The following is a 14,221-nucleotide window of genomic DNA, read 5'->3' as shown; positions in this document are numbered from 1 at the left end:
AAAAAAGAGTTTAGTCAAGCAGTTTATTTTTTTCCCTTCCTCACATGTGATACACACAGGACCTTCACTGTTTTCATTTCTTACAAAATACGTATCTTGCAAAAGATTCCCCAAACAACAAATCAAAAACAAATCACTCCATGATGTAAAAACATTTTTGTTAAAAAAAAGGGGAGAACACCATGTTGATTGCTCGTAGTGCAGTGGGATTATTTTCCAATTCAAGTGGATGGCGAAGTTAGGCTTTCTCATATGAGCGGACTGCCTGGACTCCTTCAAAATTCAAAGTCTGAGAGGCAGAGAGGAGAAAAAAGCAAAAGACATTTTAGCTATGGGAAAGAAAATAAATTATACATTCTGTGTATGATGCAAGTTAAAGTGCAGCGACAAACTTTTAAATGTAACCCAAATTACAGGTAGTCTACAAAAAGTTGTTCACTAATCATGCTCCATCATGTTATTTCTTCTTACCATCACCATCTTTCCATCCTTGATTTCTCGGACGAATTTGGTCTCCTTGCCGTCCCACTTTTGCACTTGCACAAGCTTGTCTCCATCCATGGTGAAGGTCGACTGCAGACACAAACACACAGCATCATATAAACCATTTCAGCCTGAGCAATTGTAACAGTGAAGGCTACACCCCGACTTTCACTCCGCTTACTTTGACATGTCGGTCATCAGGCGTGGTCTCATCAAACTCCTCTCCCAGCTTGGAGGAGACCTCTGTGTTCCTGAAGGTGCTCAGGGTTTTCAACACCACTTTGTCCCCGTCCATGCTGATCACTACTGTCGGTTTGGTGACATTGCCCACCTGTCTTGTGGTAAAACCCACACCTGTAAACAAATAAAGAAATACATAAATAAATACAACTGTTTTTTGTAATTTATTATTTGGGACACAAACTAAGACAATGGCAGCCATTTATTTAAGTCATTTTCTTTCTTTTTTTAGAGCAAAAATAAGCAACTTCTATCCACAAACACAACATAGCTCTCACACCACAATGATGTCTTATTTCAAGGAATAAAATTAATTATCTTACCAAGTGATTTCATGTATTCGTCAAAGTTCTGGCTGTCGACCAGTTTCCATGTAGCGCAGAAAGCATCAACCATTTTTGCAGATGTAGTTGGTCCAGGTCAGTATCAAGACTTCAGACAGCCTCTGTTGTCCCTGCAGTAAATCTCTCAGCGTGTCCGCCCGTTCATTTAATACTGTGACACAGGGCGGGCACTCGGACTGCAGCGCGAACGCTGATTGGACCTTCCGGACGTGTCGTGGGTTGTGATAGGTCATCGTAAAATGTGTGACATTGTATGAATGAGGAATTTCACTGTAGCCTACTGTTGTCTCGCGCCCTATGCTCGCGCCTTAAAATACAGTTTATTTTATTGATTTTTATGCAAAGACAAATACAAGCAAAATATATGCAGTATTTGCAGCATAATAGGCTACGCCTACTTGAAGTACCAAAAGTAGGCCTACTAATTTTTAAGGATGGCCCATTATTATTGGCTAGATATATTATTGTATTACAATTATTGATGCATTATTGTGTAAGCATCACTTCAATGTTGCTGAAATGCTTTGTGTCAAGTAGTTTGTAAGTTTTCCCTACTAGGATCAATTAAGACCTTATTGTAGCCTTTATATGTTTGTTGATGACATTTTCTAATATTAATATTATTTTATTAGATAATTTATTTAACTTTAATGTTGCAGCAAGTAAGGGTGGAGCTATTTTAATTACTAAATGTACTGCTGGATAGCCTGTGATTTTCAACTTTTTCCAATTAGAAATCTAAAAGTCTTATTAGAATTTTCTTGATTCTTGGAAAATCATATAAAGGCTTGCATCACTTATTAGTGTCTGATTCGGTTGCAAATGTAAGCACTGAAATGTATTCATGCCCATCAACATCATACAATTATGGGTTCTGTTTTAAAGATTCAAACCAGGTTTGGTTTAATAATTATTACAATTTCATGTTGTGACATATTTAATGTATCCTGAGTGAGGTGGTTAATTTAATGTCCAGAGTAGAAGGGACATTTAATTTCAAATCACAAATGTAATTTTCATCCTCATGGTGGCGCTAGAGGAACAGTCAAGGGATGACCAAAGTGGCTCAGCTTAAGCCTAATTAATATATGACTACCAATTACTTCTGTATACATTTATTATTGATAAAATACTTCCTGCCGATACAATCTGACGCATTTACAAACAGATGTCCACTGTCATAATACATTAGGTCAGTTCTTATCCTTAACATCAACGTTGTAATCAATATCACTAGTAAATTAAACCATATTGTACAAAATGAAAGTTCACTATTGCTGAATATATCTTCTGTTTTCCTGCATCTGCTTCCAAAATAATGTTTTACTTCTTAAATTATTGGCACTGATTAAGGCCAGAGAAAGACATGAAACAAAACCTGCAAGCAGCAAATAAAAAACTAGAACAAATCAGATTTACCCCAGCCCCCCATCCCCTCCTACAGATAAGATGTTATTTTGTCACCTTTATCTTTTAAAATAAATGATCTACAAGAATAATTTGCAGTTCCCTGAAGTTCACATATAGTGCATGCAAATGAAATGTTAGATCTCCCACAATGAAAACTCATGTACAGTCCCGGGGATCTTTACTTTCACATAATCAAACCGAATAGTAACAGAGAGGAATTAAATGTTGTTATCATATTAATTTAGTGCTATGGATGGTCACGTAACACAATCCTAATTTTAAGAGCTAAAGAGGGTGGATCATGTCCAATAAGAGAAAAATAAACAAATTTAACCTTTTATAGAATAATACCAGAGGTGAACAAAGGCAGACATATGCACATCATAAGTCATTAAATCAAACTATGTTTAACTACTATAACACTTATTTTAACCGTAGTTGTCGACTAATAGAGCCGTTTTATGTTGGGTTAGGTTATGTCAGGGCTACGGAGGTAAAATGAGAGAGGAAGAGAGCGAGGTAGGGAGGACAGAGCAGCACTCAGGCTTTTCCACATTAAGGCCCATCTCTCCTCTCTCTTATCAACCTAAAACATGCCCATCATCCATAGCAAATATTTTTCTTCTGGCCCCACAGTGACAGGTTTATCATAAAAATTAGCATCACTGAAAACAAGTTGCCTAATGAGCAACAATGAGACTTAATGATTTGAGTTGATTTCTTACTATAGTGGTATGTTTTACAGGACAATTTGACAAGCATGCCAGAATTATGAGTAGATTTTTTTCATCAATGTTGCTTCAGTTCATACAAAACAATATAGGCTATGAGATAGAAACTCCTGGTAGTGAGTCAGCATATATAAATGTCAGCCTTGAATATATATTAAAACACAAAGTAGAAAACCGTTATCTCTGAGCTGATACTTGAGTATATGGTTACAAATAAGCTACTGATCCATGCAGCAACAAATCTGTTTTTGTGAAGGTCACAACAACTTCAAATATCTGCAGAAAATAAAATAAGCCTGAAGAGGGAGGAAGCAAGATAACAAATCCAGTTTTGAATATAACTAATGCAAGTTCTTCCTAAATGGCAAATTAAAGTGCAAAAATGACATTCCGTTCTTCCTGCAAATGAGTCAGACAAATGAGGCAGGAATTAATTTCGAGTTAGATTTGAAAGATGTGTGGAGAAAAAAAGGAAAAAATAAAATAAAAATGGCACAAGACTGGCATCAAGTGGATTGTCCTATATGCAACATGGCAGGCTCTGTGTTTCAAAGGTAGTTCTGGTTTGTCTTGTCCATGCCCCCACCCATAGGAGCAGGGTGCTATCTGAATACCCCAACGTTGATTGATAGCGCCACCTCTGGTTTCCTGGATTTGGTTGATTCAGTCTTCTTCTGTGGTCCTATACCATCAGAGCCTGCAGCCTGCCCTCTGAAGAGGAGCGAGAGAAAAAACATTTCACCTAAGGATCTTTGACTAACTGAAACATTTTCTAAATGATAAGTGCCATAAACAAAACAATGGATTTTTTTCTGTTCAAGTAGTTAATATCTAGAAAGCCATGATCACAGTTATTAAACCACAACAGAAGCATATTCTTTGCTGCTGCATGCATCAAAGTGAAGAAGTCTCACCCTTTCCTCCGCTGCTCTGCCAGCTCTCTGAGCCTCTGCTGGCCCTGCTCATCCTCCAGTGTCACAAAGTCCCTGTTGTTGTCAATCAAAAGATTCTAGGGGAAAATATTAAGAACAGATTCAGTGTTTCTCAAACAGGTAAATCCAAAACTGATACATTTTTAAACCAACAGGGTTTTATCAATACCTTGATTCCAACTGTGTCGCCATCTTTGAGATGAAATGGTGCTCCCAGTAATGATTCCGCCTTTTTCTTCTTTTTCTTTTTGGAAACCTGCTGGTTCTGAAATAAAAAGTTATAGGAAATATTATTCATGGATAACATTACAATGATTAAACAACAAACAAGAATATATTATACAGAGATATTTGGATAATTTCCTTCCTAATAATAATCCCACATCTGTCCTCATGAAAAGATGCACTGAATGATCGAGTCGACTCCTATCGTTAGCCACTCTTTTCATGCAGTCAACATTTCTATCGTGCGAGACAAAATGTATGGATTCCCCTAACACCTTAAAAAAAGTTTGCGCTGTAATAAATGACTCTTCTAATCTTACCCAGTTTGAGATTTCTTCCCAGGTGTGTTTCTCGGGCTGGTGTTTGGCCAACAGCAGAGAGTCTGGGGAGAGGCCATAGTGTGCAGCCAGACAAGAGCGCAGCGAGCGAGGAGAAGAGTCACGGGATGCATCCCAAACCAGCTCCTCTGGAGGGTAGAAACACCTCTCCCCTGGCACTGCCATTTTAACATTCAGCAGCACTTCCTTAGGGCTTCGCAAAAAGTATATTAATAATTTAACAGATAAATAAAACAAGGGTAAATGATTGGGAAAGATAGTATCATGTAAATATCAGAACACTATTGATCTCCCAACCCTTACCCAAGATCTTCCTCTTTTAGCAGCTGTTGCACACAAAGGTCAGTACCACTGGTCAGCTTCAACTTCCTGATAGGAAGAAACCAAACAGAATCTTCGGGTCATATCAACAAGCGATGATGAAAGCATTTATCATTTATAAACGGGATCTGGAGCCCATCAGTCACTCACATATAAATGGGAATAAAACCCTGTGGAAGGAAAAGTATTTGCACCTGAGTGTTGATTGTTGTCCTCTGAGGATACGTGCGAGCCTCCGCTCCTCAAGATGCCACACACGCATAAACGCAGTGCTTGGCAGACACACATCCTGAAGGGCCGGCAATGTCAACACCTGACACACAAGTTAAAAAAAATAAGCGTAAATTGAAAGTACAATTTATCTCCTGGCCTCATTGTTCAACTTTGTCCTTATAAACAGCACCAATTGTCTATGAATGAAGAAAGTAATATTTCATTACAAAACCAAGAACTGACTATGAAATGGTCATCCCATTAAAAAATGACAGATACAATGTCTTTATGCATTCTCTATCTAACTGTAAATGGAGTAGCGTTTCTCAATGTTGCAGTGCTAGATTTGTTATCTGCTTTCTAAGTAAGGAAGACTGAAAACAACTGAAGTCCAAGAGGATTAATTAGGGGTCTTTGAGGATTACCTAACTTGGTACCGTACAAGCGACTCCTGCCTTTCACGCACACATAAGCTTCATGCGCTACCTGAGTCTTCAGATCCTCCAGTGTGTCCTCGTCCGATATCTCCACCTGTCCTACACTCCTCAGCTCGACCATGTTGACGGTGAACCTTTCACCTGCACTCATAACTTCCCGCGTTTGCCCCTCACCATTCCCGTTCTCAGTGTGATTCAAATCAGTATCCATGGAAACAGATGAGTCGTTTCTGGGATCCAGATACAGCCACACAGATAGCTTAAGAAAACCCTGACAGAGAAAAAGGCAACAAGGGCTACAGACAGAGGTATTGTTTTAGAATATAATGAATGAATCTCCAGACAAAAACAAAACATCTAAGTACCTTTGGAGGAAGTTGTCCTTCTGTGACGATTAATGTATCTCCAGTGTTTATCTTCAGCTCTAACAAAGAGGCATCCTGGGAGTAAATGGTTGTCGTTAACATCTGGACTAACATTTGAAGGAAAAAAAAACCCACCAATTCTGATATACTATACCAGTTGGCTATTTTCATCAAAAAACACAATAACTTCCAGGCTAACATACTTTATTAGTTTACATAGCCTGGTGTGTACACCTTAATAAATAATGTTTTTAGCAACATGAATCTTATCGTTCACTGTTGAGTGTTTAGTTAACGTTCGGACATTTTCTCCTTTTGAAGTAAAAGGAGTATCTGTAAGACATGTTGTTTACACTACAGTTTGCTCGCACCTCATCCATAAGTGGTTCTCCAACCTCTTCACACCAATCAAGCCTCCTTAAGTGCCAACAGGTGCCTGCAAACACACATTTGAATGACATTAACTAACAGATATTGCACTAAAGTACGCTTACAAATAAGGTTACAGTCTTACAGCAGCAGGAAAAACCAACACTCTATTACACAGCAGCACTCAATACACAAATGTTGAGACTGTAAAGAAACAAACAACAGGAAAAAATGTACATTTACCATCAAGTCCAACTGCATCGAGCATTGCCTTTAAACACTGCAAATAAAAAAAATGCAAATACATTTGAAAAGTACACATTGATGTGACTGAATGTTTCACATTATGAATAAATTACTTTTTGACTCACCTCTTTGACACTACAAGTGTTCTCCACAATTATGTCCATCTCCATGCCAGCAGAGGGCGCTGTGCCCACACAGAAGTGCAAGAAAAGCTGAAACGGCAAAGAAATAATCTCACAATAACAACATCAAACAAGCATTTTAAATGCTTGTGAACTAGATGTGTGTTAAGATGTAGGATGGGAAAGGTTTGCTGGTACTTAAAGGTTCAGTTACCTCCACCTGTGCAGCTGCAAGTACAAAGGACTTATTGAAGGTTTCAAATAAAAAAGACACACCTGTGATGCCTTGGGGGCATTTCCCGGACAGAGAGTCAGTGTGGTCATGAGTCGCACCCCTGCATCCCGAACACTCAGCTCCTCACACACTGTTAGGTAAACCAGGGTAAGACAAAGTGCACTTAGTAAATGTGTATTAAAACTTCAAAGACAGATAATGAGAAGAAAGATTACAAGCAGGGGGAGTACCTTTAAAGATTTTTATGGAGGGGGCATTGAAAAGGAATGCTTAATATTTTGTTCAAATGAGGGGGATTTCCAGATCTAAGTTATATACATCATTAAAAATCACCCCCAGGTAAGAAATGACACAGTACCTGGAGGAAGGAGTTTCCCTGTGCAGTCCACCTGTCGCAGACAGTACTGTAAACCTGATCAGTAAACAGAAAAGACAAAAGTTGATATAAATACTTACACAAGAATATAATGATTCTAAACAAAAGACATGTTTTGTGATTGCTTGAACAGAAGATAATAATATATTTAAAGTTGGAAGGTCCTCATCATAAGTATATTATGCTTAATTATCTTCTATGTTAACTATGGTTAACACAAAGCAGCCCAGCCTCAACTTTTAACAGTCCAGTAAAATGTGATTTTATATTTTGAAAGATACATTTATGTTTCGCCGGTTAATTTTATCATCTAAATTGGAAGAAACTAATTATCTATGGACATGAATGAAGCTCTTATCTTTTATTTGTTCAATCATATTCAGTTTTAAATTAAAAAGTGTATTTTACACACGTAAAACGCATTGGTTCAATTAACTTTGGTGTACTTGAGGTATGAAACCCGTCGCAGACACGGTTATGTTAAACACTGAGCAGCTTGCCTGGAGGTAGCTGTAGCTCCTCTATGGTCCTCTGTTTCACCTGACACAGCAGCTGTAAGAGAGACATATGAACATTTGAATTAAAAAAAATAAAATTTGGCAAGAACAATGTGATGCATAAATAGAGAGACAAAGAAGAGAGAAGAGACGAGAACAGACAAATGCAGCAGCACAACAACTACTGACCATATTTCCTGTGGCAGGAACCTTGATCTTCTTCCTCTCCTCTTCTTTCTCTCCCTCTCCTCCTCCGACTGCATGTGGTCGAAACTCCACCTGCAGCCAGCGGCAGTCAGACGGCGTAGTCACGGTGACGACGTCTCCGTTTAGGATGAACACGCTGAACAAAGTTACGAAGACAGCATTGAAATAGAGTAAAACACCTACAGTAAAACAATATGTACACTCGTTGCAGGGGATATTTTACCTGCTGTCGAATGACTGTTGCTCCAGCACTAAGAGTGCATCTCCGTCTTTCAGTGACAGCTCCTTTAGCGTCCGCTGCATGTCATCGGGGGGGAAGACCTTCCATCCACTTGCCCCTCCCCCCTCCCCTGCCCCCTGCTCTCCTCTCTTAGCCCCCTTATGCTCCTGGCACAGCACACTTTCATTAGGCTCTCCCAATGCTGCCCTAACCTCCCCAAGAGTCACGGCACCTGCAAACCCTCTCGCCTCCCTTTTAAGCCCTGGGCCCCCATTTTCAAAACCCCCTCCTCCCTCCCCGGACAGCATCCCGTCCTCCACCTCCAGATCCCCATCTTCCCCCAAAAATGGACGAACTACAGTCAGCAGCACTGGCTCCCACTCAGCTCCAGTTAGGACAGTTGCACCACAGACCTGAGGAGATCAAAAACCAGTAAACTACTGTATGTAGGATTTTGTAAAGTGAATGGAGTTTAGTTTACAAGAATGACAGAGCATTGGGCTTCATGTAAGAACCATCATTTTATTCTCAGGTGGCACAAACGAGACACTTCATAGAAATGTAGTGGTGGTTCAGTGGTATAACCCCTTGACCCCCTCCCATGTACAGTAAGTAATAGACTGTTTTGATTTTAGCAGGGTTGTATAGCATCTAAAAATGTCAAGCAAGTGGTTCTTTATTACTGTCAAACGACTGCTGCTTTGGTGATACCTCATTGGCAGCTGTATTCATATGTTTCTTTTTATGACAGCTGACAGTTCAATTTGTTATCTGTCATGTTCTAATGTCCATTGAGATGAAGTTCTGTGTTGTGTAATTGTTCTTTTTACTCTTGGATGTCTTAGTTTTTTTGGCAAAGCCATGTACGACAGGTCTGTGCAAATAGAGTTGATGACTGTGAACAGCAGTACAAGGAAGCCTTACAGAAAAAAGTAGGATTTAAAATGAGAAAAGTTGTTGCATGACTATGCCTTTCCTTACCTCTCTGCCGTTCCACACAAACAGGTCAGAGTTTGTATAAATGCCTGCACTGTACAGGGAGACGCTGTCATCTGCAAAGACAAGAGTGTAGTTACAACATTTGTGAAGCCTCTTTTATCCTCTTGAGGTTTCTTGAATTTAAGTGTCTCACCTGTAAGCGTATTGTAGAGGTGTAGACCTGCAGGAAGACTCTTGCCCACAGTGAGAGCCATATCCCCTTCCCACAGTTCCTGCATCTGTATAAACAAATGCACAAAATAGCTAATTTCTACCTGTCTTTGCAGCATTTTCAGAAACACAACAGCTGGTGTTTTTGGAAATCAAGTTACCTGATAAATAGCTAATCGAAGATCCCCCACAGTCTTCCTACGGTCAAAACTCATAGGGGTGCTCTCGTTCTGCTCTCTGCTGATTGGTTGTAGGGCCCCATTTTCTAGCCTATAGCGGGGTGCCAGGTGGAGACGCAGCTCGACAGTGTTATTAGTGGCTTCAAACTCCTCGCTGTGAAAGAAACATTGTTGACTGAAACAAATCATCTATGTAACAAACCAGTTTTTACATAACTGTCTTGTTTTATCTGAGAATTGATCTTCGCTAATTAAATAGCACTGAAATGTCACACTCATTCAGAACCTAAGTAACAGCTCAAATGTAATAATCAAGTAATATCTGGATGTGTGTTTGTTTCTGTACCGTGTTTTCTGTAGTCTGGTGTTCTCCTCTTGGGCCATTTGAATAAGGTGAAGAGGAACTTTGTATTGAGGATTGTTGAGAGCTGTAATTGTAGAAACACATACACACTTTAATAGATAGATGAATCATCTAACTCCTTCACTTATGTGTAATTGAGGAGAAAAATAGTAATAAATGATCAAAATGATTAACCGATTCACTGTTTCATTTAATCAGATAACCCCAATTTCAAATCACATCACTTAATGGTGTGTCCATTACCTTCACTGGGTCTGTGCAACTGGGTTTTTCTGTAAAACAGCATGTATGCGCTCTCTTTGCCCTGGAACTGCTTTTCTATGTCAGACTCCCTGATGGAGGTCACTGCAGAGTCGTTAAGGTCAAACCAATGGCTCCCCTGCAGACAGACAGAAAGGTCGAAACGCCACAAGAAACAGACATCAGCAAGCAATCACAAGATGTCTAACAAGAACCGTAAGGTCTGTCATTTCCTTCAAAATTCTTCACAATGTAATTTTAGACATCGAATCCTGTAAATTGTGACTGCTGCTACAACTACCCCTTCCTCTGGCTTCTGGCCTGGTCCTGGCAGTTGCTCAGCAGCTCCTGGGTCTGGAGGTGTTGAAGGGTCAGAGTTAGTGGTCTGCTCAGCTGGGCTGGGGTGCTCGGTCACAGGGCTTGGCGGGTTCGCCTTCAGTGCCACTCGAGTACCATTGGACACCAACAGGAAAACATCATTGTGGGACTGCAGGAACTACAGCAGAAGACAAAAAAGTTAACAACAATTATTGGTATGTGAAATTAACAATAAACCTTTATAAACCCATATCTAATCCAGCTGCAATAATCTGAGGTTTAGATTAAAAATGAGAATATCTTAAAAACAAAGAAACCAAAAATACCTTTCCTATGGGACCGTAGGGTTTTCTGAACTTCTTGCTCCAGGATGAACCGATCTTATCCATAAGTTTCTGTCCCAGCTGGTCCAACAGGACACTCTTTGATGGCTCCTAGTGGACAGGAAATTAACAGCACCTAATTATTTAAACATGACTTTCAGCACAACACAACCTTTATAAACTAAACTAAATTATGTCAAAGGAATCTCTTAGATTGGCTGTGGCTATTACCTGGGCAATAATAGCCGTGAGGACGGATACGGGGTCATCCTCTTGTAGTTTTTCCTTGATTTCCTCTTTGTGTTTCTTCTGAATCTTGGGTTTACGTTCCTCCTCCTGAAAACAAAACAACAGAGGTGATGCCTTTCCCGATGCACACACTCATAAACTTGCAGATTATGATACTTTTACACTGCAGACGCTAATGCACATCAGATAAGTCTACCAATCTGAGTATTAGCAATAAGCAGTTTTAAATAGTCATTTATTCTATTTTAGCCGTACTCACCGGCGGCTCCCACTGGCCGAGCTGGTCAATGTCCCTGATATAAGCATGGTAGTGGCCACCATAGCAGCCGCCCTTGTGGATAATCACAGAGAACAGTTCGTAGGAGTAATCAGAGTCCTCTCCATCTGTCTGCAAGGGAGAAACACATACAGTAATAGACAAATTATTAAGACATCTAAGTGTAACAAAGCCTTCAAGGTGAGGCTCAGCGCAAGTCTGGAAAACAAGAATACACCACAGAATAATTAAGCGAGGCTAGGTACCTGTTCACAAAATGGCCGTATGTTGATGGTCAGGGGGAAACCGTAGCGTCCCGTCTCTTTATATCGCTCAAATTTGGCAAAGTCAAAGCTAAATCTCAGCAAAGACATCGTCATAAATGGAGGGAGCTTCTTCAGCTTGGCAGACTAAATGAAAGTAAAATAAGAAAGGTTAGAAACATCAAAAAATAATATTTATAGAAAAAATTAATTTAATTTAAAAGATCTTATAGATCTTGTTTTAATCCCTTTTTTTTAGTTAAATGGTTATGCAAAATAAATGTCAGGGGAAAGAAGATTTCTAATGTCTGTAAAGGTTCACCGCGATATAACCCTTTTTATTGTGTTGTCTTTGGCTGAAAACTGGCACTGACCTTGGCAGCAGTGACCAGCCTGTCACACTGTGCACAGCGGTACAGGTTATTGCCCTCAAACAACTCCTCCTCCACAAACATGTTCCACAAAGCCTCCTCTAGGCTGGACACGCCACAAACACACGCCGTCAGGTCCAGGAAGTCCTCCTAAAGAGGAAACCACACACAAGAAAAAGAAAAGATTTATTCCAAGGGGATATCATACTGAGCCACAGACAAACAAATACTTCCAACTGTATAAAAAGAGCCAAGTCAGAGTGGCACACATGGACACACCTGTCTCTGGCTGACGTTGCCACACTCCTTGCAAACAATGCTGTTGACAATGGTCCCATGGTACAGCCGGTGGATCAACGTACTACCAGCGGTGTCCACAAGAGAGTGCTCCAACGCACTGAACAGAATTCTGTTTAGCTCCTGGACATCATGCTGATTTGTTCCCTAAGACAGGACAACAGAAGGAGGACCAAAATTAGTAACATAAAGATGCTGCATCCCAGATATGACTGGAAGACAAATCAATTGCTAAAATGGGAAGTGTCACCCGAGCCTCCCTTTTGTCCTTTTAACTGTCAAAGATGGACACTGACCTCACTGCTGTTCCAGCCAAAACTGTCTGTAAGGTTTGCGGTGGAGGCACTCTGCTGGTCGACAAGCAGCAGACTGGCAAACAGTCTCTGTAGCTCCAGTGGGATCACTCTGACCTGAGGAGAGGAAAGAAAAAATACACATAAACATGCATGTCATACATGTGTGGTTACACCTACTAAAGTACAGGCGCTTACTTTGGCCCCTGGTTTCTCTTTGTCCTCAAGGCATCCTAATTCCTCTGGCCCCAAACTGAACAGCTCCTCTGCAAAGACACACACCAAACCATGAATAAGAAAATACAATAATCAGTTAAACGCTCCTCACTCATCCCACTCCCAATAGCAATGTGTCCCTTTCCTTAGCCTTACCTCTGAACTCTGGTGTGAAGAGCAGAGTCTGAAGCAGAGAGTTCAAGTAGCAGGTTCCCCCCTGGTTCTTGATGCCGCACAGATTGCTCCTTCCCCGGGGAGGAGGCGGCTCATCTCCCGCCCTCGCGACTCTCCCCCTGGAAGAGGATGAAGAGAAGCCTTCCTCTTCCTCTTCTTCGAAAAGGTTCCCAAACATGTTAATTCACCTTCGTTTTCTCTCAGTTGTGCCGGTGCCTCGTAGTAAACAGGTGTGTGTCAGCACTCCGGTGTTCCCTCTTGCTATCTCATCTTGGTCTTGCCGAGTTCTCTGTTGACAATGGCCGGACTGACTCTGAAGTAAGAAGACTTCACCGGACTGAACATAGCGACTTTTACCGGATATATGGGCGTTTGACTCGCAGTTACGTTGTTTAGCTAGCCTGTCACGCTAACAACGGCAGTTCAATGGCAGGCCAACACCGATGAGCAGCTTTGACAACTCAGCGAAAATGGAAGAAAAAAATCTGACTGTCTGTTACATTCACGCTCTGTGTCACTACGACAGGAACAAAACTGGCGTCTTCCCAACGAAACACTAACGAATAATTTGATCGAGCTATTACTCGGTGTAGCTTCCGACACCCTCTCTTTTTCCCTCTGTTTGTCTTAAAACTGGTAACAAACGAAACATAAATAAAAATACCCTCGGTGGACTGTAGGCCGCCATGTTTCTTCCTGGCAGAAAATCGAGTGGTGCATTGTGGTACTTGTAGTATCACACTAGATGAACGCTCTCATTAGAAAAGATAGATAAGATATTTTCATTACCTGGACAGTGCTTACAAACATGTCAAGTCTGGTTTATTGTAATTACAGAAAATTAGATGTCACTCTGTGATACAGCTATTAAAAAAAATAATGTTTAACAGCTATATTTCTTTTAACACCTACCAGGATTGTAGCTATAAATAGGCTACATTTCCAACATGTATAGTCTTGAACTCATGGGGTTTGAAGTCCTTCTGCAACAAACATGTTTAAGGGTTGATGGTGTTTATCATGGTGTTTATAGATGTTTGTTGTTATGTGCCCAGGGCCATGCATTCATGTTTGCATACCAATCAAATACCTCACTACCTGTAGTTGATTAGCCATGAAATTACTTGTCATAAAAACTAGTGTACTTTCGGTCCTGCAGGGTGTTTTTGCCACCCTTGTTGGTTCACCACAAGCTTTAAATGAACAACACAAAGAAGA

At 40.4% G+C, this 14,221-nt stretch overlaps 2 protein-coding genes across 2 annotated transcripts; both read right to left on the bottom strand.

The window, feature by feature from the left end:
• Positions 1-172: 172 nt before the first annotated feature.
• fabp7a (fatty acid binding protein 7, brain, a) lies at positions 173-1,119 on the bottom strand (the record flags this gene model as incomplete). The annotated part of the gene is made up of 4 exons (XM_080042565.1): positions 173-289; positions 472-573; positions 665-837; positions 1,047-1,119. The coding sequence occupies 4 exons, from the start codon at positions 1,117-1,119 to the stop codon at positions 239-241; spliced, it is 399 nt and encodes a 132-aa protein (XP_079898691.1). The 3' UTR covers positions 173-238.
• Positions 1,120-2,172: 1,053 nt separating this feature from the next.
• usp40 (ubiquitin specific peptidase 40) lies at positions 2,173-13,684 on the bottom strand. The gene is made up of 31 exons (XM_080041805.1): positions 12,986-13,684; positions 12,812-12,879; positions 12,617-12,730; positions 12,303-12,467; positions 12,027-12,173; positions 11,656-11,799; positions 11,393-11,521; positions 11,116-11,220; positions 10,888-10,995; positions 10,545-10,739; positions 10,247-10,382; positions 9,986-10,067; positions 9,622-9,793; positions 9,444-9,528; positions 9,293-9,363; positions 8,315-8,724; positions 8,074-8,227; positions 7,888-7,939; positions 7,370-7,423; positions 7,053-7,141; positions 6,780-6,866; positions 6,652-6,688; positions 6,411-6,475; positions 6,040-6,114; positions 5,724-5,945; positions 5,219-5,337; positions 5,007-5,072; positions 4,686-4,896; positions 4,310-4,405; positions 4,123-4,217; positions 2,173-3,919 (listed from the first exon to the last, which is right to left on the bottom strand). Exons 1-31 carry the CDS (start codon positions 13,179-13,181, stop codon positions 3,811-3,813), a joined length of 3,858 nt encoding a protein of 1,285 aa, XP_079897931.1. The 5' UTR covers positions 13,182-13,684; the 3' UTR covers positions 2,173-3,810.
• Between the last annotated feature and the right edge of the window lie 537 nt (positions 13,685-14,221).

The sequence above is a fragment of the Ammodytes marinus genome (genome assembly GCF_949987685.1).
Source record: "Ammodytes marinus genome assembly, chromosome: 15".
Taxonomy (NCBI): Eukaryota; Metazoa; Chordata; class Actinopteri; order Uranoscopiformes; family Ammodytidae; genus Ammodytes; species Ammodytes marinus.
Note: the sequence above shows the minus strand (reverse complement) of the source record. Positions and strands in the feature narration are given on the sequence as shown.

Coding starts and splice junctions, on each gene's coding strand:
- usp40 (XM_080041805.1), bottom strand. CDS start 13,181: ATGTTTGGGAACCTTTTCGAAGAAGAGGAAGAGGAAGGCTTCTCTTCA. Junction 12,880..12,985: donor CTTCACACCAGAGTTCAGAG/GTAAGGCTAAGG, acceptor GTGTCTTTGCAG/AGGAGCTGTTCAGTTTGGGG. Junction 12,731..12,811: donor AAGAGAAACCAGGGGCCAAA/GTAAGCGCCTGT, acceptor TCCTCTCCTCAG/GTCAGAGTGATCCCACTGGA.